This window comes from Cladophialophora psammophila (genome assembly GCF_000585535.1).
Source record: "Cladophialophora psammophila CBS 110553 chromosome Unknown aczJe-supercont1.19, whole genome shotgun sequence".
Classification (NCBI taxonomy): Eukaryota; Fungi; Ascomycota; class Eurotiomycetes; order Chaetothyriales; family Herpotrichiellaceae; genus Cladophialophora; species Cladophialophora psammophila.
Window position 1 is genome coordinate 296,810 of NW_006912940.1, and position 26,235 is coordinate 323,044.

The following is a 26,235-nucleotide window of genomic DNA, read 5'->3' on the forward strand; positions in this document are numbered from 1 at the left end:
AGATGTTGCGACTTCGATGTGGGCAACCAGCAAGGCGAGAAGACGTGCTTTTTCTGACGGTATATTTTGGCGACTATGGACAGGCCAACACAGGGTAAGAGACTTGAGGAAATCTTTCATATCTGGGAGGAGACGAGTTGCAGGATAATATTACCAGCCGAGCAGCCTACAACGTTGGTATTCAGGGGGGGCTTGGCCCACAATTGCATTCCGGACCGATTCGGCAGTGGTTAGATTAACCGGAAAATGGCGCCAATTTCGTAAGGCGAGTTCCTCAGCCTTATGTCGCCGGACAGTAAGTGGTCAGGTTCTGCGAGCCGAGAAGCGCAAAAAGAGGCTTGTCACTTCAGCTGACCAAAGCCGGACATTGCCTTGTTGCGACAATTGTGTCTTGACATCTGCTTCCAGCCCTCTCCCCGCGGCTGGGACATGTGCATATGGTTTCTTTCCGGCTGACTGCAAATAAATTCCAGCACCTCCGCGGCAGGGACCTTGAGACCGGACGGGGTTCACCGTGAGGCTCCGCTTGACTCATAATCAGCAAAGAAATTGAAGTCGTTATTCCGTATTATAGCCAGAGAAGGCAGGGAGCATTGGGACCGAAATGCGATCGGGCGAGAACGGGCCATTGAAGGCGCCAAGGAGAGCTGCCACCCGCGGAAAAGAATGCCACATGTTTGCCAATCACTTCTCATCAAATATAAAACCATCAGCCTAACGTTCCAACGTTCACATCATCATGGTCAGCCGCATTGTTGGCACCATTGGCACCTGACTTGACCGTACGTAATCATCTTCAACTCAGTCGGTATCCCCGGCAGCCACTGAGAGATTCTTTGATCAGTCTCCATTCAACATGCCCAAGAACATCATTTGAGCCCCCTGCATGGCCTCACTTCCCTTTATGGCTCATTTCACTATTCGGCCATATAAGTCGAGTCGAGTCATACAGAGAGTTCATTTTCCGAGCCACCTTGTTCGGATGCCAAGCTGGAGTGATTCTCGTCGTATTCTAGTTCAACTCTCAGTGGTATCTCTGGGCTGATTGCGTCCCTCTGCGTGGGTTCTGGGGGCGGACGGGATGGATCCGTTGCTGAGGGTTGTTCGGTCGAGCTTTCCATTGATACCACCGTCAGATTATCGGCCCTTTCTGATAGGGAACACTCATATGGTACCGGTGCAATGATGGAGGCTGTCAGCGTTGTTGTTGAGACAGCAATGCTCGTTGTCGTGACTGTGGTAGTGAGCACTTCTGTCAGTGGGGTCGTACACTGCAATGGCGGTACAGGGCTCTCTTTCTTGGATTCTCGTCTGCCTGTCAATGCAAACAATAATACCAAGAAGCTAAGGACGACAATCAGAAGGTTTCTGGTCTCTTTGGTGTGTTGCCTGCCAGGAGCAGCCATCTGGGCCTGCGTGTCTCGCTCGAAAGACCCTGAGCTAGGTGGTGGCTGCATAGGCTCTGATTCCAACACAGGCTGCTTTGCGAAGTTGATCGTGTAAATCTCACTTTCAAGGCGTCCGAACTCACCGTAGACTTCTCGTTCGCGAGAAGTTATGCTTTCAGGCTCTCGAATTGCTTCTCCGGGGTCTGGCGGGTTTGTCTCAACCTGCGAGTCGTCCACGAATGCAAGCTTTGCGTCGAGTTCCTGGCAGATCTCTTCTGGCAGGCAAACATTGATTTCCACGTCGACCTTCTCCATCTCTTGCCATGCTGCAGCCCATGCACCAGCCCGCATTAGGCCATTGGCAGCAAAAACTTTGACATCCCACCTGCGGTTCATCGCTTCTGGGCGTAAATGACTCCCACAGTCTGGACACTTGAGGTGAGCCGAACCATCAAGATCAGCCTCATCGTCGGTAAGGCTCCCACTCTCAAACCCGCTGTCTGCGCTACTGCCACCCGCGTTGAAGTAATGGTTGTGTTGAGTGCGAGGCTTCTCAAGGTCCAAGCTTTCCAAGAGTCGCTCTTCTAGAAGTCCATAATCATCCCTAGGGTGAGGGATCAGTACCCCTCTACTGTTGATCTCGACATCCGTCAGCCTGTCTCGCAAAGCGATCCAACGCTGCTTGTACTCCTCTGGCAAAAATTCGCTCAGAGCTGCATTTTCTTGAGACGAGGGTTGGAAGCGTTGATTGGGTGGCAACAATGTACAATGCAAGAGTATGAGAGGGAATTCCTTCTTGAGATTGGTGCCGCCTTTCAGGGGTGAGGTGTGGTGTGACCGGCTTGATCTTTTGGCCGGAGATGTCTGAATAGAAAATGAACTCCTCTGACTGTATGACGACATTTGTGAGCCGGTCCGTCTGTGGTGTCTTATAACACTGTGTGTGTCACTCATGGTTTCGTCTTTCATTTGCAGAGCTTTGACACTGCTGGCATGGCGAAAAGCGGAGTGGTATTCTCGGAGGTTTCTTGGGGACGTTGTAGCGGGGTGGGGGGCGGCTGCTTTTTCATAGGAATAGAAACCAAATGAGTCGCGTTTCGAAGGTGTACGAGAGCCACCATATTGTTCTCGGCTCGAAGGCAGGGACTGTGATATTGTTGTCGGAAAAGAGGAAATCGATGAGCATCCTGAGACGACGCGGTGGTCGGCGTCCACAATGCTGTCTTCATACCCGTGGTCCGGCTGCGAAAGGGCCTCTGACTCCGAGTTTGAGGTGCTTTCATCGTAGACTGCGCCAGAGAAATTGTAGTCGTGAGTTTGGGAGACGTTGGTCCGCGGTGGAGCAAGTGGAGAAGAAGACGAAGAAGATGGCTCCTGCTGCAGAGAAAGCGGAGAGGAGTGTTGGAAGGCGCATACTTCTGCTCCGTCGTGCACGGAAGATGGAATTGAAGATGAGCGCCTCGCCATCATACGACGACAATCAAGTTGAGTGATTGCATGTGCGCAGCGATGAGGCCTGTGCACAGCGCAAGCACTCCATTGTTTTTATTAAGCATGTTGCGCAGGGCAACGTGGTTATTATCGTCTGACGTCGGACTTTCCCATCCTGCTGCCCTCATTTGGCAGGAACCCCTTGAACCTCCTTGAACCTCCTTGAACCTCCTTGAATTCTCTGTGCGACTTTCGGTCAGACAGAAACAAATCGGTCATGCGCCAACCGCTTTCCCAGAGTCCAACTGGGCCGCTGCGCCTGACCCCTCGCCCCTTTCATCAATAAATGTACCTGAAGTTGGGGTTCTCGCGGTCCGTCAAATCGTCGAATGCGTGCACATAAGTCTCATCCTTAGCCTCTTGAATCCCGGCAGAGGCTAACTCATCCTTCTTTCGATTCTGCCGCTTGAGATGGAACCAAAGGAACACAATCACCAAAACAAGAAGAACATAGCAGCCAAGATGAGTGCTAAAGGCAATGAAATAACGCGGAGCATCGTAAGATAGGAACACTTGCGGACCTGGTGACGCAGAGTCAGCGATTCAATGTGGTCGTTGCCGGTGGCGGTGAAGTTGACATACCGACGGCATTCCCCGTGCACCAGGATACAAAATTCATTGTGACGACGATCGACTTCTTCGTTTGTCCTCCGACATTTCGGGAAATCATACTCATCGCCAGTGTCTGAGCAGCCCAGAACGAGAGCACGATATAGTAACTGATGAGGAGTCCCACCTTTGTTGCCGTGTCGGTGTTCTGTACGCTCATCAGAACAACGGTGCCGACGAAAGATCTACCATCCCGTCAGCCAGATACAGGGAAAATCGATGGGGAGGTCGCACGGTATGACAAAAATTCCCATCACCAGGCAATTCTGGCGGAACTTCTTGACGAGCCAGGTCGAAGTAAGCAAGATGACAATTATGACGGCGCCCAGGACCATCGCCAGTAATTGTGTCTGCAGGACGGTGAAGTCGAACCCTTGATGGAAGTAAGTATTTCCAGACCTGGCACGTGTGATTCCGTACTTACCTGTAATGATTATGTTCGCAAAAGCACCGAGGCCAGAAGTGGGCAGAGTGGTGCAGATCTGGATGAGGCAGTAGCAGTACGTCTGCGGATCCAGGAATGCCTCCTTGACCTGCTCTGGCCTGAACTTCTTGTTCTGCAGTCCTGTTTGGTTGCTCCTCACTCGTTCAACCATCAACTTCTTGTCCTCCTCTGAAAAGCACTTGGCTTTCATCGGAGAATCAGGCATCCACCAGCCCACAAAAAGCCCCCAAAGCACAGAGAAACATCCGTAAGTAATAAAAATTGCTTGCCACGATTTCAGAGGACCAGACTGAATTTGGGTGAAGCAATATGCAAGGAGACCACCCACAATTTGCTGACCTCCACTATTTTGTCGTTAACATTGAAAATGTCTATCTCGAAAGACAAGAAACCTCGAAGGCCTCTGCGACAACTGATAGGGGGTTTCCGGGAGACTTACTTCATCATGTACCAGTAGGTCACGGTTTCGGCCTGTTCTTCGCGCTTGTACCACATGCTACTGAGGATGAGAAAACTGGGTTGGCAGACAGCTTCGAAGATGCCGAGCAATGTCCTCAACGTGAGGATCGTGGCAAAGTTGTTCGCCGTAGAGTGGAGAGCAAGAATGGCCCCCCACAGACAAATGTTCAAAGCAAGATACTTTGCAATCGGCACCCTCTGAATCGTCCAGTTTGTGGGATACTCCACGATAAGGACGGCAATATAGATGCAGGTCGTGAGCCATGAGTACTGGAATCGGTGGTCAGTTCCTGCACTCTGAATTGGGGACGAGGTCCCACCTGTTGTGCATGGAGATTGAGGTCCTCTCGAATGCCCATGATCGATGCAAACGACATGGTTCCTTTGTCAAGAGCCTGAAGGAAGTAGGTCGGAACCATGACAGCAAGAATGCGCCTGTCAATCATCCGCCTCAGGCGCCTATTTTCTTTCTCTGAGATCTCGACGCGAGTTGCGTTCGCATACTTCGCGACGTCCTTGTCGATACGGTCATAATCGATGAAGTCCTTCTGCAGATCGCTGCCACCGGACACGACTCTCTCGATTTGAGAGATGTCCTGCTTCTCCAGCTCATCTTTCTGGGTGCCATCTGTGGAGGTAACGGTGTCGGCGACAATTTTGTCTGATCCGGGCATGGCTCTTTTAGAGGACTAGGTCTTCAGGGCAAATGACTCGATATTTCCGGCTTGATGGAAATATGGACCCTCGTTCTCAGAGGCTCCCAGATGTGGACCATATTCCTATTTGAAGTTGCTCTCCATGCTACTCGGGATAGAAGCGAACGAAACCCTCGGCGGAGGTTCCACCGAATACGACTGTGTTTTCCATTGATGAGAAAGAGATGCTCTGCGACCAAGTGAGTTGTTCGGTTGAACTCCTCCGGAATTTGCCTCAATGAGCTGCTGGTGGAGGTTCGGGGAAAGTCCGCATCAAGCTTCTCCACGTCTCGCTAGGTTGATCTGTGCCTTGTCGGGCACGAGAACCCCGGAAAAGAGGTACTTTCCTGTGCACCAAATCTTGGCTGCAGAAGCCACCATCATATTGTCGGACCATCTCGGTGCATTTGATGCCAGAGCAAAGAAAGACTCTTGAAAGGAAACAGCAGCGATAAAAGGGGGTAAAGAAGGATATTGGGGTCCTAGACAGGAGCAGAGCAGGGAGAAAACATGCCAACGCCTCTGACCATCGACGGACTAAGTGCCAAAGATCTCTCAGAAAAAATCGAATTGCTGATTCACAATCTCGTCAACATCAAGGATGAGACCGGTCATTTCCTTCTGAAACTGCCTGACGGACGGATTATTGACACCAAGGGATGGAGTGATTGGGAATGGACACATGGCGTCGCTCTGTACGGCCTGTACCAATATCATGCGCTGATCTCCTCACCACTGGCGCTGAAGACCATGCAAGACTGGTTTGCTGCAAGGTTAGCCGAGGGAACCACCAAGAACATCAACACCATGGCAAGTTTCTTGACTCTCGCATATCTGTACGAAGAGACCAGAGAACGAAGTTATCTACCCTGGCTGGACTCATGGGCTGAATGGGCAATGCATGATTTGCCTCGGACTACCTTTGGGGGGATGCAACATATCACGTACCTCGAAGAGAACCACAATCAACTTTGGGATGATACACTGATGATGACTGTCATGCCTTTGGCAAAAATCGGGAAACTGCTCAATCGGCCCTGCTACGTCGAAGAAGCAAAAAGACAATTCCTGCTACACATCCAGTACCTTTACGATCCTCAGACAGGGCTCTTCTTCCACGGTTGGCAATTTGTTGACAAAGTGCCTAGCACAGTAGGTCACAACTTTGCGCGAGCCAGGTGGGCTCGAGGGAATAGTTGGTTGACGATTGCTATTCCGGATTTCATCGAGGTCTTGGACCTTCCTCCGGACGACGGCCTAAGGTTGTACCTGGTCAGTGTCTTGCAGGCACAATGCAGAGCTCTGCGCACCTTGCAGACGGTTGATGGCATGTGGCGGACGTTGCTCGACGTGTCAGAGAAGGACGGTAGTTATCAGGAGGCATCCGCCACAGCGGGATTTGCTTATGGTCTTCTGAAATCCATACGGAAGCGATACATCTCAAAGGAATATATGGACGTCGCAATGAAGGCTGTCAGGGCTGTGATACAACGAATCGGCAATGATGGCGAACTGTTGGATGTGAGCTTCGGAACAGGGATGGGAAAGGATCTTAAGCATTATTTGGACATCGAACGGACCAGTATGCCGTATGGCCCAGCGATGGCAATGATGGCTCTGGTGGAATTTCTCAGGCTGTACCGATAGTAGAACAGCGCAGACCGAGACATGGATGGCGAGTACGAAGTACAAATACACCAAGACATATAGCCCAGCCATGTCTACAACTATTCGGTACAGGCATCGAACAGGCCCCGCTTTCCATCCTGGATCATAAGCACTAAGAGACCATGCGTAATTCGAGGACTGCTGAGATTCTAGATGGTGCATGTTCTCGTATAACATAAAATGTAGACGATGTCCATATCCTCTATCGCCATATTTGGAGCCTTCGTTCAGCCCACCGTTAATGCTCGAGATTTTGGTCTCTTTTGCTCGACGCATTTCAATAGGTGGCCATGACAATCGACATCAGTTCTATCCAGCACTATGCGCTGCTCGGTTTCTGGTGTTGGATATATGCTCTCTCGGCAGTAAGCCAGGTTCTGAACTACATATCTCAAGGATGGCTTGGAGGCGGGTGCTGATCTTTTCACTCCTCCAGCTTATCGTGTTCGTACTCCTGCGACTCATCTACAATGTTTCACCTTTTCACCCACTGGCCAAATACCCAGGGCCGCTGCTATGGAGAGCTTCCCGCCTTCCGGCTTCCTGGCACCAGGCATGTGGCGATCTGTACAAATGTATCGACGCCATACATGATGCCTATGGGCCGATAGTCCGCATCGCGCCCGATGAGCTTTCCTTCACAAACCCCGAAGCCTGGCCACAGATCTACAACACTCGACCTCAGCTGCAGAAAACTCGTTTCCACTTCCCGCCGGCTGATGAGCGCAAGATGCCCGAGAGCATGATCATGGCCAGCGACGCTGAGCACACCCGATTGCGGCGCCTCGCAAACCCTGCGTTCCTGAACTCGGGTGTCCTAGAAGTCGAGCCCGTGATGCAGCACTACGTCGACTTACTCTGCACGCAGCTAGCCCAGGTGTGCAAAGAAAAGGGCCCCCAAAACATGGTCGAATGGTTCCTGTGGACACTCAACGACGTGATCGGCCAACTGGCGCTGGATCAGGAGTTCGATTGCCTGAAGAACCGGCGCATGCATCCCTGGCCGAGTTTTCTCTTACAGGGCCTCAAAAATGCTACAATCTTTAACCAGTTTCGCCGTTTCGGTATCACCCAGGGGATGCTAATGCCGTTACTGACAAAGAAGCAGCTAGAAGAGAGGGACAATTTCTTCAACGCGGCAACCACGGCGATTGAACAGCGGCTTGATCGCGACGAGCAACAAAACACGGATGGTAATAAGGAGATCCAAGCGAAGAAGAGACCCGATATCGTGGGCTTGATGATGCGCGAGATGAAGGACGGCAACCGCCTTACTCACGAGGAGGTCACCGCGAATTCCGTGCTCATTGTTGGCGGAGGCGCCGAGACGACGAGCACATGCTTGAGTGCGACGTTCTATCACCTCTGCAAGACGCCGCGCGTTATGAAGAAGCTCCAACACGAGATTCGACGGAGCTTCGCGAGCAGTCGGGAGATCACCATCAGAGCAACCTCGAACCTACCCTACCTGAAGGCGACCGTTGACGAGTCGCTGAGGATCTTCCCCGTCGCTAGCTACATCACGCCCCGGACCACGCCGAAGGGAGGACATCTGATCGCCGGCGAAGTCGTTCCGGGAGGAGTAAGTGAAGTCATCGACCACCCGCTCATCGTCGCCCAACCTATCTTTTGCTCCATAAGCACCCGTCCGCTGACGATAAAACTTGTGTCCACAGACCTACGTCTCAATGGGCCAATGGCATATGGGTCGGTCGGGGCGATTCTTCGACAATCCCAGGGAGTTCCGGCCAGAGAGGTGGCTTGATGAAATGGGAGACAAGGGACCGTCCGGATTACAGGCCGATGAGATTCTCAAGCCATTCAGCCTGGGGCCTAGAAACTGTATTGGCAAACAGTAAGATTTCTTTGTCTGTCCTTTTGGCAGTCTGTGCTTTTACTGATGTTCGGCGAGGGTGGCTCTCACCGAAGCACGGCTCGTCATAGCCAAGTTGCTCTGGCATTTTGACATGGAGCTTGATGGAGATCACCCTACATGGGTCGAAGAGGCCAGGTTCTACGTGAGTGTCTCTTCCGTGGACGTCATGTTTCTGCTGATGTCTAGAACAGGTTCTATGGAAGCTTCAGCCGCTCATGATCAGATTGACGCCTGTCGAGTGATGACTGTGGTGTTGACGGCGAATTTGCGTTCAGAGCGGCGATCAGAGCGAAATGCACAGAGAATCTGTTCTTAGATTGCGACAATTTTCTCTATAGCTTGCCCCGTGAGAGCACCGAGCCGCCATCGGTTGTGATGACGGCACCGTTGATGTGGGAAGCTGCTCTGCTGCTCAAAAACACCACCAATCCAGCAATATCCTCAGGACGCCCAAGCCTCTTATTTGGTACTTCGGCAGCCAATGCGGCCTGCCCACCTTGCAGTTCCATCAGCCCCGACGCCATTTTGGTAGGGTAAAAGCCAGGGGCGATCGCGTTGGTGATGATTCCTCTCGGGCCTAGCTCGACGGCTAAGTTCTTCGCGAGATGAATGGCGGCCGCCTTCGATGCACTATATGCATATGTGGCATTTTCTCCAAGCGAGCCCACACCGATGCCGGCGACACTTGCAGTCACAATGACTCTGCTAGGGTTTTCTGTGCTCGCTCGCTTCTGTAATAGTGGCGCGAATTTCTGAACAGTGTAGAACACGCTCTTGACATTCAGATCCATGACCTTGCTGAAAGCGTTTTCGGGATGCGTTTCGAACGGGGCTCCCCACGTTGCACCGGCGTTTGCAAACAGGATATCGACGTGATCGGTCGTCTTTGCGACCTCGGCCGCCAGCCGTTCAATCTCTGAAATTTTGGAGGCGTCTGCGGGAACCGAAATGGCGACTGCGCCGGGTCGTTTGTTGGGAAGAGCATTGAGAGCGGCGACGGCTTCATCGCATGCTTTGGCCTTTCGGGAGGTAATGTAGACTTTGGAGCAGCCAGCTTGGAGGAATCTGTTGACCAAGGAATCAGTGCATGAGACATGGACGGCGAATACGTTGTCTAGCTTACCCGGAGGCAACGTTCAGGCCCAATCCTCGGGAACCGCCGGTCACGACAGCGACCTTGCCCTCGAGGCTGAATATGCTCTCGAAGTCTTTGAGCTCGACATCCTGTTCAGCACTACCCATCTTTGTCGGTGTCTGGCCGTCTGTCTGTCTGTCTCTTTCGGCCGAGAGTCTCACCCAGCAATCCGACTGTGTATAATGCAAGAATTCGGGGTATAATTGTCGTCGCAGACACTGTCTGGGGAAAGGTCCAGCAGATATACAATTGTCAATAGCCGAACTATTGACGAGATGCTGTCATCAAAACATCTATGATTACTCGGTAGAAGGTTCGCGATTCCGGTGGATCAAGCACCAGACGGATTGGATTGGGATCAACGCCGTTCAAACAGCCGAGGCTTGAACTTAAGCAGAGAGTTCGACGTTACAGTACAATGGGAGGTGCAGATAATGATAGGGCCAATTGAACAACCCACCGGTCAAAATCTAGCTAGCAAGCCGGGAGAAATGGTCGTAGTAACCATAGCAGTAGAAAGACGTTATCTATTGAGTATCTGTCCATGTACCGAGTATCTGAGAAAGAAGATGCGGAAGAGTTGCAGGGAGCAAGAGGGAGTCGACTTACTGCAGGAAAACGAGGTGCCTCCAGGCAGCTCCATGCTAGTCCTGGAATAGACTAGTGTTGATGTCATGTGACACCGCCGTCAACTGCTCTGCCTCGGTGTACCGAGCTCGCCAAGACCGAGTACATGTACTGGGTACGCTCCTCGCTCCCTTCGACCTTGGTCCTCACAGAAGAAAAGGGCGAATCTCTGGTGGGCCTCGTGCCTGACAAGGACCTAGACATCCAGCCGCCATATCCAATCTATGGACGTATGTATGTATACACATATACAACACATATCTGATGCTATTCGCCATCGTCCATCATAGCCTGCTCAATGGGTCTCAGAGGAAGGGTGCCGCGTTTCCGTTCACACCGCACTATCGTCTTACCATTGTGACTTTGACCCCTGCGCACCTGAAGACGTCTGACAGTGGACGTGGGCCCTTATCTAATGGACGAGTACATAAGACCAGTAAGGAGCACCAATCTAGAATGGGCTGGTGGGTTTCGACCATTGTTCTCGGGGCTACGGCCACTTTTTTGGGCCGCGTCGTCTTATAACATCCTGCTAATGGGGTCCCAAGTCCGCCGGTGATGTTGCTCTACAGCCAACTACGATGCCTGTTTTTGTGCTTCTTCCGAGTCAAGAGCCGCGTTAACTGCTCAGCTTATATAAATCCGTGGACAGATCCATCATCGCCAATCTCGGCTCGATATATACCAGCTTAAGGAACCCTTCTGTCAGCAGAAAATTCCATTTCTCAAAAATTGCACTGAATTAAAAGAACTGACCGCAACATTGCCAACAATGGCCAACGATGGAAATACTATCCCCCCAGAGACAGACTCCGAGCTTGCTGCGGTGCGTACGGCTGTCAACGAGACAAATATCGACGTCCCCCTAACAATGTCCTTATGTTAGATATGGAGGGAAAAGGGGATGCCAAAATTTTTCCTGCCTCGAATTGACAAGATGCCTGCAACGCGTCGGATCCACGCTCAAGGCAACGTTCGATTTATGAAGAGCCCTTTCGTCAAAGAGACGCTGGGTAGCCAAGTCCTCTGGACGGAAGATGACAGGTCGGTGGCCGTTCGTGATGGACATTCGGTCACGGTTCGGATCTATCGCCCCAAGTCACATTCTGGGACCCGGCCCGTCATGGTGTATGCGCACAGCGGGGGATGGTGCATGGGCGGACTGGACACTGAGGAGTTCCTCTGTCAGCTGCTGTGTATGAGGTTGGGCATTATTATCGTCAGTGTTGCATATCGCCTCGCCCCGGAATGGCCATATCCTACTGGCGTCTACGATACTTACGATGTCATTAAATGGGTGCGTGGCCCATCCATCGCCCCTTGCTTGGACTGAACAGTGATAGGTATCGGTCAACTCAAAGACCATTGGTGGGGACCTGTCCAAGGGCTTCCTCACCGGCGGCGCGTCGGGAGGCGGGAATTTGACCTGCATGGCTACCATCCTTGCAAGAGACGACAAGTTACAGCCTCCTCTGACAGGGCACTTCTTCATGTGTACCGGCATGCCACATAGCTATATTGACAGGAAAGGGAACAACAAGGTCCTCTTCCCAGAACACTTGTCAAATGGAAGTTGGGAAAGATATAGGAACGGCCCGGTCGCGACTCGGGAGATGAACATCCTCTATGGCCGTAAGCACAGCCCCTCATATTTTGTTCCATGGCCGGAAAGGCAAAAAAAAAGCTCACGGCTAGGATACAGAAATATCTGATTTCGACGCTTGCGATCCCTTTGTTACTCCATTGACCCAGACGGACTTCGCCGGGCTAGGCCCGGTGTTCTACCAGGTCGCCGAGATGGATATCTGGAAAGACAGCGCGATTTTCTACTGCAACAGGATCAAAGAGGCAGGCGGCCAAGCAAAGGTGGAAATATACCCTGGCGTACCGCACCTCTGGTGGTCCATGTACCCGCAACTGTCGATTAATAGAAAGTGGGTTCACAATCTGGTCAACGGTGTCGAGTGGTTGCTGAACCAGACACGGGACACCCCTATCTCCTCCAGACTTTGAAAGTCGATGTTTACCGCTGTTCAGGCAACGTCGGCCCATAACACCCTGGTTCATGGACCCTGGGACCCTGGTGCACCGGAATGTGCAAGTTGTTTGCTCCCGCCCCCGAGGCTGGAGGACAATCTCAGCCATTAGGGAACTCGGCGGACAAACGCTGATATGACCATTGACCGAATGTCGTTTCCCCCTCCACCTCATTCCAGACTCACCATCGAACTTGTGGAGACTATTCACGACGGAGATGACCATTTGAAATGTGCCGTCAATATGGCTTCGAATGTCGATATCAGAGCTCATGTGACTTCTTCTCCCTCTCCTGGTCGAGGTCTGGCAATTGTTTGCTTCCTGTTGACATTGGGTACCAGCGTCCTGTACTGTGTCACCGTAGAGTCCCTGTCCCACGAGACTTCGGCTTTCCCACATCAAGCGCCTTACGGAGGGAAAAAGAAACTTATTATTGACAATACATTTACCGGACGCCTTGTACTCTTCCGAAGGCCCCCCTAGCTTTCCCTTCATCTCTCTCTGTTTCATCTTCGGCTCCTTGGCTGACATGTACTAATATATCTATCTATAAAAACTCAGGTTTGTACATCGTTCACCTCGCTCACACTCCTCCTTGACCTTCCGCCTTTACACATTACTTTTTGACTTGCGAGGCCATCTCGAGTCGCATCCATCCATCATCAACTCCGTCTCACCTTCTCGCCTCAATACTGCTTACCCATTCCGTTGAGATCGCTTTTACCTCACACCAAGCACAATGGCCACCCAACGCTTTACGATCCTCGTCCTTCTCGCCTTCTACACATTCACTTCCTCAGTCCAGGCTCAAATTGCCGTCACCACGACTTCCACCTTTTCTAGGTCGACAACGCTGCCAACTCCATCCACAACCACTGAGGTATACACACCATTTGCAGTCTGCGCCACAGGGGGCGGCGACTGGTACATCGACCCTCCAACGGCGACCCAGCTGGCGGATCTGTTCTGTGATGAAGTTTACAAGCCGGGGAATCTGCCCGCGCAAGGTACACTATCCCGAGCCATGCCCCTTTACCACCTTGACCTTAGCATTCATTCTCTTCGGTCTTGGCATCCTTGACTTCCCCTGTTCTGATTTAGAGGCTCATCTGTCTTCTTGCGCCATGATTTTACTCCATTTTCGTTTTGTCTTTTTATTCTCCGGCTCATCTCTACTCTCAATGATGTAGGCCATGAATTCGACGCCAACGAGTATCCTACGGACCTCATCCCGGTCACGGTCAAGGACACCGACGTCCAGGGAACACACACACCATCCAGCAACGCCAGTCTAACCACCGCGTCCGCGGCAACGACGCCAAACTACACTCTTACCGAACTCTCAGGGGTCATACTCGCGGCTCGCCTCGCGCGTTGGCACCCCAAAGTCATCGATAATGTGACGTATGTGTCCGGCACTCCGGCGCAGTGCGACCTGGACGTCCAGCAGGACCAGTGCCGCGCCGGTCTCCGCCATGTCATCGACAAGTGCCAGTGGAACAGCCACTACTTTGGCGGTGTCAATTTCTGGCTGACCGGCTGTGGAATGTACAGCGTGCAAATTGCCAACTGTTCGGGCAATTGGCTCGATCCAAACTGCGATCTGTGGCACAAGAAGTGGCCCGATGTGGGTAGCGGGCCCGGCGAGTCGTTTCTACCCACGCCCACGCCCTCGCCCACAACGACAGCCGCAATGGCGACGGCGTGGAGGGCGTGAAGATGGACAGGGAGCGGTTTAGTGGTGTGGAAATGGACGTGGATGGGCGGATGGCCTTTTCATATTAAGAGCAGACCAGAGCAAAGCTGCAGAGAGGATGCGAGGTCAGTTTGTCTATCGCCGGGCGGATCAATATCACCAACACATGGCGCGCACACACACACACACACACACAATTGAGCTCGATTTCTGTTCAGATCAAGAAAACGCCTACACAGCAACCCGGCAAGAGAGCCTACTCTACTGTCCCTGCTACAAGAAAGTCCGGTGGCGTCTTGGCGACGAAACGAGACCAGAAACAGGGAAACCATCGGCAAAGGGGCCTCCTGTTTTTTTTTAAATGAAAGGGACACCTGTCTCTTTTCTGGACAAGACTTGGCTTCGAGGGAAAGGGTGGAACTTGCTTTCAGCTGTGGCCGGGGACATAACGGGTGCAGCAGCAGCAGCTGCAACATTAGACACTGACGGCGAATGAATGGAGCAGAAGGAAGGTCGGAGGCGCGATCTGCTCTGCTTTGCGCACGCTCAGACACGTTTGATGTGCTGTGGACATGCTTGAATAAAAGCCCCATTCAATGCTTTACGTAAAGACAGAATGACGAGTGAAGCGACGACTTCGAATAGATGCGCAATCGGATTCACGTATTTTGGTGTATCGATGGGGGATAGATGAGATGGTGAGTAAAACATGGGTCATAAAAGAACGTGGGATCAATCCCGGTTCAACATACTCCTCCAGCCGCCCACGCGATTCCCCTTCCTCTGTTGCAGTGATGCTGAACATACTGCCACTGCCCCAGACGTATAATGTCCACAGGCGTTAAAGCCATCGTGTCATCATCATCGTCTCTTTCCCCATCCTGTAGTCGTCAATCACACACCAGTATGCACCGCTAATATTTCAGGGCACTTGGCACCCATCCCGAGTCTTTTTTGTTGAGGGCCATTGTCTGTGTCACCTCAATTCGCCACTCCTCGCCGCTCTCTGGCTGGACGCCCCGGGGTGATGGATCCAAAGGTCTACACGCTGAACTCCAGCCTATTCCCAGCATAGTCTCTCGCGAAGAAGCGTTGCGGATATTCCACGCCTTGGGCTCCTTTGGCGGCGATCAGCAGCATTAGTCCAAATCATTCCGGAACACCACAGGCATCACCAGATACAAGCATCACAAGAGTAGTAATTGAGTAAGACGTACCAGAGTTGACCTCTCCGGGCTTATCCGCTTCGGTCGGCGCTGCCTCGCCTCCTCTGATGAAATGCTCCCAGATCCTCTGCCTCAATTGCAAAAGCGCCTCCGGGGACGCCAACTTAAAGCACGGGTGCCTCGATGAGAGCTTCTGAAAATCCGAGGGCGCGCCAAAGGCGATGTGCACCTGCTGGCCGGACGAGCCAATGTCGAACCACGCCAAAGTGGCCTTTTGCAAGTGTGGGACCGCGCGGGGCGTGAGACCCATGGTTGTCCCGTAGAACTCGTTGGCTTGGTTGAGCGTACCGACCGGAACAGTGAGGTTCACGTGGGCGATGCCCGAGATTAGCGACGACGAGTCGAGGGATCCCATGCTTGATGGCTTCACGGGGGGTGGGATGTTTTGAAGAGACGAGGGCGATGGTATTGAGGATGGCCGCTCTAGTTTATTGTCTCTGTTCTTTTCCTTCTTTCCTTGTGGCTCGCGCTCGCTTCCCAATTTGATGTGTTGAGGAAGGTACCCAGTACATGGCCTGACGATAGATTTTGAAGACGGTAAAAGACGCCGAAGGAGAGGGGCAGCTGTCGGGCTCTGGGCCGGCTGCACCCACGACGAGTGAGATTTTGTCTGACGGGAATGTCTCTAGGTCAGGGCACAGTCAGGTCCTGCCTTGAGCAGGCACAAGCTGCACGAGATTTGACGAGATGCATGTTCTCTCCATCTGGTGCGAAAAAAAAAAAAAAATTGAGATTTGTCAGACCGCGGAATTCTGTCCTCATCGGGCCGCAAGTCAAACACCGACGGATGCATTGATTTGGCGAAGGTCTCCGATCAATACCACCAACTCCCAACTGCAAGACCTTCGTGGGAAGAGGGGATGGGGGGCGGGAAATGCCCAGAGACTCGAGAACTGCTGCTCAAGTATGGCTGGAGCACTTCGGGCCTGAATTGGGAGTTTTGCTTTGTCACGGGAGTTCAGAGTCTTAAAACAGCTCAATTTACGAGACAACAAAGTCAGTCGACAAGGTGAGTTCTTGCCTTCTCATCACCCGCTCGGAAGCTTCTCATTTTGGCCCCGTCGACCATCGCGGTGATCTGCTTTCTCAAGCTCATCCCAAGCTCATCCCCATCTCCAGTCCTACCGTATGACGCTACGGTAGAGCAGAGTCCTCGAAGTTTCAGAGCACCAATCCTGAGCACCTCTGGAGAATGTTTTGCGCCAATCGCGTTGATATAGGAGGCGATGGTACGAGTCTGCGGACCTAGATGGGACGCAAGAGGACGAGGAGATCCTGGAAGTTCCGCACCACGAGTCTACTCAACTCAATGGCAGTGAATACACTTACGAGCAAGGTCGTGGCCTATTTTCAATCTCATTCGGACTGGCATACTTTATCACGATCCGAACACAGTGGCTTTTTCCCCTCCACGGCCATTTAAGAGGACACTTTTCAGTGCTTCCCCTTCAACCACCATGGATAACAAGGTCACGGAGATCGTCATGGTCTTTCTGGCACGATTTTTATCGCATACCCAAATATCCTGAAAACCCACAGCCTCTACGACTGTGGACAATCTAGGGGCAAGAACTTCTCGCAGCAATCGGAAGTCCCGTTCAGCGATACCCAGAATGGGCACCATCACTCCGGGCAAAAGTGACGGGAGCGACACCGTATTGTGAGTGACAGAACATGAGTCCACGGCCGAAGGAGCAAATCGACCTTATTTTCTTATAGGTAAGTTCGAAAGGGATGTCATTCGCGCCCTGACCGCTCCCTCTTGCGGCTTTTCGGCAGATACAATGCCAATTATGGGTTGATTGGTACCTCATTTGGTCTCTCCGGTTCCGCCTGACGATGCGAGAATTTCCTGGCAGCTGTGGAGTAAATGAAGAAGCCGGAATGGCGGCATTGCCATCTCCATGGTCGTGGTTCAGCATCCTCATTGGCAGAGTCTGCTTTCCATTGAACTGAGACATCCTGTCGATTCGCCAGCGGCCTGAGATTTAGCAGTGAACATGACTTTCGGTGGCTATCTGTCGAAGAATGGCGACATAACTCATGTCAGGAAGTTTGTGCAGTCAATACGATTGGAGTTTGGGACTTTTGACAACCAATCTTCCACGGTTAACTGGTATGTAGAACACCCCAGACTTCACCCCGAGATAGGTACGGACTACTTACATGTTGAGCACCATTTGCGCTCGACACAAAGAGTCTTTGCCAAAGCAAAGGCGCTCAGACCTTTCCTGGTCTAGCTTGTGTCAAACAGGATTCCTCGCGAGCAAAGCACTGCTCCTCCTCCAAGCCGCACCACCATTTTGCGGGGTATTGGGCATTGAACGCTAGAACAAAGCATTCTGAAAGTTGGATAGAGGGTGCCAGCTTTTCAAAGCGGCAAAGCTGTATGCAAATTACCAACAGGACGTTGGATGTGAATAGAAAACTTCAAGCAACAAATGAGGATTACTTGTAACTGGGCAGATGATCTTCATCTTCCCGGTCAAACCCGCAAATTGCAAAGATTATGGATTTACAAGACCACCAGCGCATCACCAATGGGGCGTGGTCCCCTCAGAATCCATAAAATAAAGTATATGCTAGGGAATGCGTTGCTTCAACTCAGGGAAGGGGAGCCCGTTGTTGTTGCACAATCCCGTTGGAGATGAGAGAAGCCACAAGATGTTGCCGCACGGGAGCAACCTCGATTCCTGAGCGTGAAGATCTTCTCATTAAAGCCTCTAAGACGTGGCAGGACGTGGTCTGCTCTGACTATTGGGGGTCAACCAGAAGTGAGGCTCGGTGGCCTGGTGAAACACTGCGGATACCCAGCACTTACCGAGTACTTAGTTAGAGGGCGATCCTTTGACCGAAACAGCCATCCGCTGGTGCTGCCCCCCCCCGTGATGGATGACGTCGTTGTGCTCTCCGCCAGGCTTGTCATTTTTCGCCTCCTGCAACAGAAATTCCTCATGACGAAGAATATCTTTGATCCTCGCGGTTTGGGGCAAGCTTAGCAAAACAGGTTGTGTGATGCCCTTCTGTTTATCAACCCTGGTTGGTCTACAACATGGCGACCGACACCCATTCTTGGACAACCACACGAGACCCTGAGGAGGAACCCTTCTTATATACTTCGTATCTGGTCGACGCAGGGTCTCCACGGCTCGGAGTAAATGCGGACCCTGCATAGGGGTCTGGTGTTGACAGAAAGGACACGGACAGTGGGACAAGGGCTTACAGTATCTTGCTTCCAGGATTACGGGCCGCGAAAAGATATCGGGGTCGTTAGCGCTCGCTTTCTCCCTTGCAACGATGTCCGTTGCCGTCGCCCAAGCCGCAGGGCGTGTTCATTCTAATCATCTCAGAAGGCTTACCTATGAACACTCTCGAAGAACAGTTGGTGGGCTGACACCACGTAAGTCTTTGGGATAATTAGGCTCTGTCCCTCCATTTGTTATAGTGTGCTTGCAGGACAGGCTTCAGGCGACTCTCAGGCAGCGCTAGAGGGTCGAGTAGCAGGCCCGGTCAGCCTACCTACCTCAGATGACACCAATGATTCTTGAAAAGATTCGAATCTCCAGCGGTTATTCAACCGGCGAGCAAACTAAGAGCGTCGATCTTTCTCGTATGCTAGTATGTCACCATCCCACAACTCAACCCCACTCGGTGACTCGCCGGAAGTCTGAGATGTGACTCGACGAGGGATTGAAAGAGGCAGATTGTTTTGAGGTCAACTCGATTCTCACTGAGGGATTAGTTGGAGGAGGTCGGGGCAGGTGTTGGTATGAGTTTGGCGGCCGAGGAGGGCTTTCTGAGCCAACTCGGTGGGCACCCACTTACGCCGCATACGGGCCGCCTTGCGGCACCAGAAGGATTGTGTTCGAGAGAATTCTGTGCGATAAGCCTGCTGGGCTCCTTGGAATTGGAATAAAGTAAGTGAAACTTGAATGTCGGCATGACTCTCGACTTCGGTTAGGAGATAATGATGTCCATCGGGACGAGGGAGTGAGTGATCAACGACGTCAAGCCGCAGGAGTATTTGCAGGCCACTGTGGCCGCTAAGCATGCTAGTTAAACCTTAGGTGGTATAGCGGCCCGTCTTTAACCCTTTAACCAGCTTTAACAATCATATAAGAGGCTCCCCCTTGCACAAGCGGCTCCTTAGGCTCGCCTTCCGTCCCATTCCTCTTGGCCGCTCCCCATCTTTCGCTTGCCTTAGACGGTGCCATTCCCGGCTACCCGTTCGTCAATTTTCGTGCATGCCGCTCCTCCCCCTCAAGCCCCTAAGGGTCTTCTCCTTGTTGCCCGGCTTTGGCTTTGGGGGGACATCAGCACTGGTCACTGGTGCCCGTCACTTGCCCGTTAACCTGCCCGTTGCCTGCGGCCTCTCACCACGTTGCTTTCTCTGGACAAACAGCCTTGCGCCATTCCATTCCCACGCGCAAGGATGCCATCATCATCATCATCATCATCATCATCATCATCATCATCATCATCATCATCATCATCATCACCACCACCATCATTTATTTGCCTTCTGCCCTCAACTGTGACCCTTTGCACGCCACCACCTCGTGGCCGCCATCGTTTTCTCCTCTCTTGACGCTTGTTGTAACATCGCCCCCGAACTACCCCTAAGGAATGGAGTCTTGATATAGAAAGGACACTGCTGCTCCTGCCACTGAGAAGGAGCGACTGAAACACGCGCGACTCCGACCCTCGCCCTCTCTGTGAAACTCCTCCACTGAACAAAAGAAAATCCAAGCATCCAGCGTGTCATCCAATCCCAAACAGCCCACTCGAAGGCTGGCGAGTTGGCAATCTCTGACTCTTAGGAGGCAACGCCGTTGTTGATCAATCCGCCATGGTCCACCGAAGGCTCGGCTTGACGACGTAACTTGCCCAAGCAATCCGTGGGACAGGTTACCCAGATCCACAAAACTCAGAGCTCCTCACCACTCAGCCGCGTTGCTCCAACGAGGAGATTCTTGTCCGGCTGAAGACTGACCGCAGCTCTGTACCCAGGACAACCAAGCACCACAAGGACACCTCAGGCCTTTCGAGTTTGACTTTTCAAGTTCCGCTTTTGGGCGACAGGGAGCCCATTTGCTTCTCTAGCAGTTGACTTTTGCCCTCTGACGATCATCTTATCCACCATCCAACCATCCAACCATCTACGACAATCACCCTCCGCCAGTCTACTTCCGCTTCGCTCACTCCACCGACCCTGGTTGCGACCCCATAACCCTCCCATCGTCCCTCCCTCTGCGTAAAACCGTGCCCTCCCTAACCCCCAAGGGCCCAAATCCATCGTCAACCCACTCCAAGCCCAGCCTCGGCGCCTTCCTGCTGCCCCAAATTCGTCCGTACAGCCTTCCCTTCCCGCCAAACCACGGCATCTCTGGCTCGTACCACCTGAGCAGGTGCAAACGCTTCGGATGCTCCGAACACCTTAGGACTGGCGCTGGACTTAGGTCAGTGCGCTCGTCTTGGATCGCGCATGAGGCCAATGCGTCATTCGGCCACTCCAGAACGTTGGTCAAGCAAGATTGGGAAAACAACCGACACAATTAGAGCGTCGGCAACAAATAATTCAAGACTGGCCAACACCAGATGCACAGCTCCCCATCATCGCCCACGGCTACGGCAACATTCCCTCAACCAGTCTCTATGACTGGGCACGAACCAGCAGACATAACACACCGCCCGTCTGTATCCCCTCCGATATCAAGTGGTGCCTCCTCCTCCTCGGAGTCGGACTTCCCTCCACCTACCTCCCCTCGGCCAGCGTCGCGACGAACGCGGATGGAAAGACCTCGACTGGGAGACAGACAGAGATCCAACACCATTATTGTGCCCAAGGGTCGAGACGTCGTCCAACGAGAAAGGCCCGAATACCCCCCGGATGACGCCCGAGCCATGAGTCCCCGACGCAACAGTGAGGACATTGAGAGGATAGAGCGTGGTCTTCGTGAGACGTTGAAAGAGTAGGAGACATCGCTCCCATGAAGCGCTTCCCGTACTAACTAAACTCGGTAGACAAGCGCGAAACCTACAATCTTCACTCGCCGCACTGGCGGAAAAGATCGATGAGGTCAAGAATGATCACAACAAGCTCGAGACCGAGAATCGCTTCCTGCAGGATTACATCGGCGGCTTGACAAGAACAATGTCGAGAGACAATCTCGGCCGAAGTGCAAGCACTAGCAGCAAGAAGAAGGGCAAACGATGAAGAACGACCTTGACGACACTCCCATACCTGTTTATTTCCCCTTGACCTTGTTGGGCAGCGATCCATGTCTGGTCTTTTCCATTACAAGCATGGCGATCGGATGAAAAAAAGAAAAGAACAACGGAAGAACTGCTAGGTCTCGTCGTTCTCAGTATACGCACGAGACGTGGAGAGACTTACGGGTGGACGAGTTCTTGTTTTGCCAATCAGTCCACATGTTCTTTTATGATACCCACGCCCAATTTAACAGGCTGGCTATGCACCAGACGCAGAAAGAGTAGATTTGATTATTATCATCACTATCATCATCATCATCATCAACCGCAGCAGCAGGGGGAAGACCAGGGGCAAATTTATTTTCTCGACCCCATGTGGTCATTAGCAGGTGCCTTCGCCATTCTTGTACAACACCTTCTACTGGCCAGGCTTTACGGCGTTCATTGGCGCAAGGCTTTGTGGAGTGCACTCGTTTATCCTATCGATGCTGGTGGGAAATGTGCAGGTGCAGGTAATTGGACTGGAGCAGTCTAGGCGACTCAAATGACGGGCGTTGTCAGCGAAATGTGAACGGACGGGATGTCGGCGGCATGATGCTGCGTCCTGGTGGAGGAAGAGGTCACGGTTCAGCCGTGACCAATTTCGAGTGCAGAATGAATCAATTGCACTCTTTTCTGCTTTGTTTCTGCCTCGATCGTCTTTGGCTCTAGAGTTGGCGGCTTCAGAACTTGATTTCTGCCCTCAATTTTGTCTCACAAGCTCCAAGTGTCGCACGTTGGCCTGGTAGATGCAACAACAGCGAGGAGCCTGTGCCAACGCATACCCTCTCTCTTCTGGCCTTTTTATCAGACCATACTACGACAAGTTCATCGTATGATTGTTCTTGCTATCCCGGTTCCCTCCCTCTCCCACCGTTCGTCGAGACGCATTGATGTCGTACAGTGCCAGGGCTCCATGCTATTTCCATTCTCCCTCGAGCGCCACCCACATGAGTGCTGTGACTCTCGGCAGCCCTTTGTATAACCCGTATCGGGTGGAGACAAGCATACGGTCTTGCGTCGCTCAGAATGGTAATTTCATGCGCCTAGATCGGTTTCAAGGTCGGCGACTAGGTTCGTTGGCAACGTCGAGTCCGTGCAGTGCACGAAAGCCAGACCATCAAGGTCTTCTTTGTTCGACTGTGCCAAGTGAACAATTGATTACCGGTAATGCTATGCAGCTCACCCCGCGGGAGAATTCAACAGTCTGCGTCCCTCCTCGTCGCTCGGAAATAGAAACGGGCCGTGTGCTGAAGCGAGGCATCTCCTGGTCCGCTACCTTTCCTCCCTTTCGTCATGCGGGCCACCTTGCACTCCAAGGGCAGCACGCTCGGGCATGACTTGACTGTTCGGGCATGGAAATGCAGATGGAATACAGCATGCTGGAATGTAAACAAGGGTATTCCGACCTCGTGCCTGCCGTCGGAAAGGTTGGCTGGAGTTCGTGAGATTGACTTTCTAGCAGTTGGTCAGGGTGCCGAACAGGCGGTGTCTGAGGTTGAAAGACAGCAGAGAGAACCTGCGGTAAGTGATCAGTCAAGCATCGGGCGGGCACAGCCTCTTGCTTTGCTGGGTATCATGTTCATTATGTCCTTGTACCGAGTAGACCAATTTCCACATTTTCAAACAGCACAAGCCCCGGGCTAGGTCTGGACAGTCCGCTTCCCGAAATAGTTTGTCGCCGGTGCAAAAGCCTCGCTTGATGCCGTTCAAGAAGACGACATAAAACAAAGTACGCTTGAAATCCATGTGCCAGAGGCCACCAGACATCGGTCGAGCGATGGTAGCTTCATTTGAGGTGCTTGCTTCTGATTTGGTTCAGTGTTAGAGTGCGAAGAATACCTCGACGTTTGAGAAGATCAATGACAGTCCGTTCGGATTAGGGTAGTGCTCGCTAGTGGTAACACAAGACCAAGGGGCCTTCACATCAAAGGGGGCGTATAGACTGGGTTAAGAAGACGCCAGCGCCCTCTAGCATATTGCGCTTGAATTCTTGCACCGTCATGTGGAGGAGGACCTAAATGTGTGTGTTGGGTGAACTGAAGACATTCAATGGGGAGCGAGCCCTGCCATAAGGAAATAACGGCCACACCTACACCAAAAAACAACATTTGCAGAGAGGCGAGTCCCACTGATTCTAAAATAGACTGTTAGTCGTCATCGGCTTTGAATCTTGATAGACAAAATTCGTCCCCCACATTCACTTGATCTCGCCTTACCATCCATCACCTAAGACAAGTCCATCGTGTACAATCAAACTGCTATCTGGCCCCCCTCGAGATGCATACTCCTGACCCTGTGGCTGCAGCTTGCCACTCACCGCATCCCAGAGCCAAACATCTCGGAAATCGGCCCGCCCACGGTCATAATGGCGGCATCACAGGGTCCAAAGAAGTGACTTTGGAAGCGGGACGCGTATGTTGAGTGGAACATGTGTGAGACCTCGACCAAATATTCCCCTTCTGGGACATTTGCTAACAGAGGGCGAGGGAGATAGCCTTTGTCAACCCTTGGGCGGGTTGTCCAATGCGAACACCGTCTCCACCATCAAAGAGCTGAAGATCGGCTCGTAAGAGACCAACCGAATGAAGCTAATTTTGCGCGACGCCTATTACTCACCCTCCCTCTTCCATTCCGCCCTACACCATGGTACGAAGCTTTGATCTGGATCGACAGCACGTGGAACATCGAACGACACGTCGTGATGATGAGGCTGAGAATGACTGATTTACTGCCAAAAGAGAAGAGGCCTAGGGCAGACCGCCTATCTCGAGCGGAATGGAGTCTCGAGATACCAGGCAGGTCGTGATCTTTTAGCAGCATATGTAAGAACGACTTGGTTGTTCCGTCGGAATTCCCAAGAAGAGAGAAAGCTTATCATCCCCGTATCCGGCGCGCAACTGTCACATACTTCCCCCCTTTGAACTCCGTCAGCCTTGCAGTTGAGTATCGGCGTGGACCGGGACACCAAACCAGGGATTCACAATGGCTACACCAAAACTAGCTCGAATTGGAGGCAGCAAGGTTCGCAGCGGTTGTGTGACATGCAAGTACGTCAGGCCATCGGGGAATTGGCACGGGGGCCGGCTGGATACTGACGATTGTTCGAAAGGCAGAGACACATAAAGTGCGACGAGGGGCGACCACACTGCCAGAGGTGCATTCGAAGCAAACGAGAATGCAAAGGTTATGTCGACCCGGTCCAAAGCAAAAAGCCGGCCAGAGAGGGACAGGCGTTCGTCGTCTACGTCCCGGATCCCCCTTACTCGATCACCTCTCTTCCAAACATGGATTGGAGGGAAAAGCGGTCTTTCAATTTCTTTCAGAACCGAACAGCTGGTGAATTGGCAGGATACTTCCGCCCTGAGTTGTGGTCTAGATTCATTTTGACTACGGCGCACCATGAAGATGCTATCAAGCACGCAGTGATATCCATCGGCGGTCTGCATGAACTCTTCCTGCGTCCTTCCCCACCTACAGATCCCGCTTTGCTTGCATTTGCCATGCAGCACTACGGCAGAGCCATGCAGCATGTGGTTAAACTCGATACGAGCAAATCAGCACGGGCGGTTGATGTTGCGTTGACTGTGTCAGTCCTCTTCGCCTGCATCGAGATTCTCCGAAAACACTTTGTCTCTTCCCTGAGTCACATATACTCTGGCATGAAGATATTAGCAGAGTTGGCTCGTCGCTCGGAAGACACGCCCGAACACTACCTGCCGAGGGATCTCCTAGTCCAAATGTACCTGAGACTAGACACCCAGGTCATGGAGTTTGGGAAGGATGGTTTCCAAGCCCCTCCCGCCTTTGCGATTACTTCAGTCAGTCCTGTGCCTGCCACATTCACTGATACGGATGAGGCCCGGTCGTCCTTTGAAATGTGCCGTTATCAGATACTGCACTTTGTGCGCAGTATCCAAGCCGTGAAAAGAGAGTGTGATTCACCCAGCGGATGTCTCCAGGACTTCGACGGAAGATACCAAGTGCTTCGGCAGCACTTCAGCGAATGGGGAATGGCTTTTGAGCGCATGATGCAAAGAAAACGAAGTCACGACCTTGCCGTGCTAACCCTCAAAGCCTCGAGAATTGCCCTCGATGTAATTCTGAGCGCATGCCTGGAACACAATGAGATGGTTTTCGACCTTTTTACAGACAAATTCAGGGAATTGCTCGTTATTGGGGACGAGATAGTGCTGAGGATGCTACAGGACACCAGGCCCCGAAGACCATCTCAAGGTGTGGAAATCACCTGCGAAAATAATAGACACGGTGCTTCCGCCCCGAAGCAAGACCATCACATTGAGCCTGTTCTATCCATGAACCTTGGAATCGTGTCGCATCTATACATGGTGGCAACGAGGTGTCGAGAGCCGGATATCCGACACAAGTCTTTAGATTTGTTGAAGACCATCAAAAGGCGGGAAGGGATCTGTGACAGTGAGATGCTAGCAGCCTTTGCGGAAAAGCTGGTTATAGAAGAAGAAGAGGGAGCCCGAAGCCACATGCAGGCCGTGCACACCAACAACAAAGGGCGGATTGATCTTCATTCGTCGAGTCAAATCCCGGAGACGGTCAGAATCCAACTCTCAGAACGCCGACCGCGAGATCTTGATGCGATATGACTACGAGGC

General features: G+C 52.3%; 10 protein-coding genes across 10 annotated transcripts; 6 read left to right on the forward strand and 4 right to left on the reverse strand.

Annotated features, from left to right (window-relative positions):
* Window positions 1-944: 944 nt before the first annotated feature.
* On the reverse strand, window positions 945-2,855 carry A1O5_10246 (uncharacterized protein; the record flags this gene model as incomplete). Its single annotated transcript, XM_007750823.1, has 1 exon — window positions 945-2,855. The coding sequence occupies one exon, from the start codon at window positions 2,853-2,855 to the stop codon at window positions 945-947; it is 1,911 nt and encodes a 636-aa protein (XP_007749013.1).
* Window positions 2,856-3,158: 303 nt separating this feature from the next.
* Window positions 3,159-5,066, reverse strand: A1O5_10247 (uncharacterized protein; the record flags this gene model as incomplete). Its single annotated transcript, XM_007750824.1, has 6 exons — window positions 3,159-3,400; window positions 3,462-3,673; window positions 3,723-3,861; window positions 3,913-4,277; window positions 4,373-4,662; window positions 4,713-5,066. The coding sequence occupies 6 exons, from the start codon at window positions 5,064-5,066 to the stop codon at window positions 3,159-3,161; spliced, it is 1,602 nt and encodes a 533-aa protein (XP_007749014.1).
* Window positions 5,067-5,597: 531 nt separating this feature from the next.
* On the forward strand, window positions 5,598-6,734 carry A1O5_10248 (uncharacterized protein; the record flags this gene model as incomplete). The annotated part of the gene is made up of 1 exon (XM_007750825.1): window positions 5,598-6,734. The coding sequence occupies one exon, from the start codon at window positions 5,598-5,600 to the stop codon at window positions 6,732-6,734; it is 1,137 nt and encodes a 378-aa protein (XP_007749015.1).
* Window positions 6,735-7,152: 418 nt separating this feature from the next.
* Window positions 7,153-8,873, forward strand: A1O5_10249 (uncharacterized protein; the record flags this gene model as incomplete). Its single annotated transcript, XM_007750826.1, has 4 exons — window positions 7,153-8,337; window positions 8,432-8,610; window positions 8,668-8,773; window positions 8,823-8,873. The coding sequence occupies 4 exons, from the start codon at window positions 7,153-7,155 to the stop codon at window positions 8,871-8,873; spliced, it is 1,521 nt and encodes a 506-aa protein (XP_007749016.1).
* Window positions 8,874-8,963: 90 nt separating this feature from the next.
* A1O5_10250 (gluconate 5-dehydrogenase) lies at window positions 8,964-9,873 on the reverse strand (the record flags this gene model as incomplete). Its single annotated transcript, XM_007750827.1, has 2 exons — window positions 8,964-9,696; window positions 9,755-9,873. The coding sequence occupies 2 exons, from the start codon at window positions 9,871-9,873 to the stop codon at window positions 8,964-8,966; spliced, it is 852 nt and encodes a 283-aa protein (XP_007749017.1).
* Window positions 9,874-11,330: 1,457 nt separating this feature from the next.
* A1O5_10251 (uncharacterized protein) lies at window positions 11,331-12,406 on the forward strand (the record flags this gene model as incomplete). The annotated part of the gene is made up of 3 exons (XM_007750828.1): window positions 11,331-11,690; window positions 11,737-12,025; window positions 12,096-12,406. The coding sequence occupies 3 exons, from the start codon at window positions 11,331-11,333 to the stop codon at window positions 12,404-12,406; spliced, it is 960 nt and encodes a 319-aa protein (XP_007749018.1).
* Window positions 12,407-13,169: 763 nt separating this feature from the next.
* On the forward strand, window positions 13,170-14,147 carry A1O5_10252 (uncharacterized protein; the record flags this gene model as incomplete). The annotated part of the gene is made up of 2 exons (XM_007750829.1): window positions 13,170-13,437; window positions 13,621-14,147. The coding sequence occupies 2 exons, from the start codon at window positions 13,170-13,172 to the stop codon at window positions 14,145-14,147; spliced, it is 795 nt and encodes a 264-aa protein (XP_007749019.1).
* Window positions 14,148-15,167: 1,020 nt separating this feature from the next.
* On the reverse strand, window positions 15,168-15,707 carry A1O5_10253 (uncharacterized protein; the record flags this gene model as incomplete). Its single annotated transcript, XM_007750830.1, has 2 exons — window positions 15,168-15,244; window positions 15,344-15,707. 2 exons carry the CDS (start codon window positions 15,705-15,707, stop codon window positions 15,168-15,170), a joined length of 441 nt encoding a protein of 146 aa, XP_007749020.1.
* Window positions 15,708-21,142: 5,435 nt separating this feature from the next.
* On the forward strand, window positions 21,143-21,569 carry A1O5_10254 (uncharacterized protein; the record flags this gene model as incomplete). The annotated part of the gene is made up of 2 exons (XM_007750831.1): window positions 21,143-21,324; window positions 21,377-21,569. 2 exons carry the CDS (start codon window positions 21,143-21,145, stop codon window positions 21,567-21,569), a joined length of 375 nt encoding a protein of 124 aa, XP_007749021.1.
* A 3,020-nt stretch (window positions 21,570-24,589) lies between these two features.
* On the forward strand, window positions 24,590-26,226 carry A1O5_10255 (uncharacterized protein; the record flags this gene model as incomplete). Its single annotated transcript, XM_007750832.1, has 2 exons — window positions 24,590-24,654; window positions 24,717-26,226. The coding sequence occupies 2 exons, from the start codon at window positions 24,590-24,592 to the stop codon at window positions 26,224-26,226; spliced, it is 1,575 nt and encodes a 524-aa protein (XP_007749022.1).
* Between the last annotated feature and the right edge of the window lie 9 nt (window positions 26,227-26,235).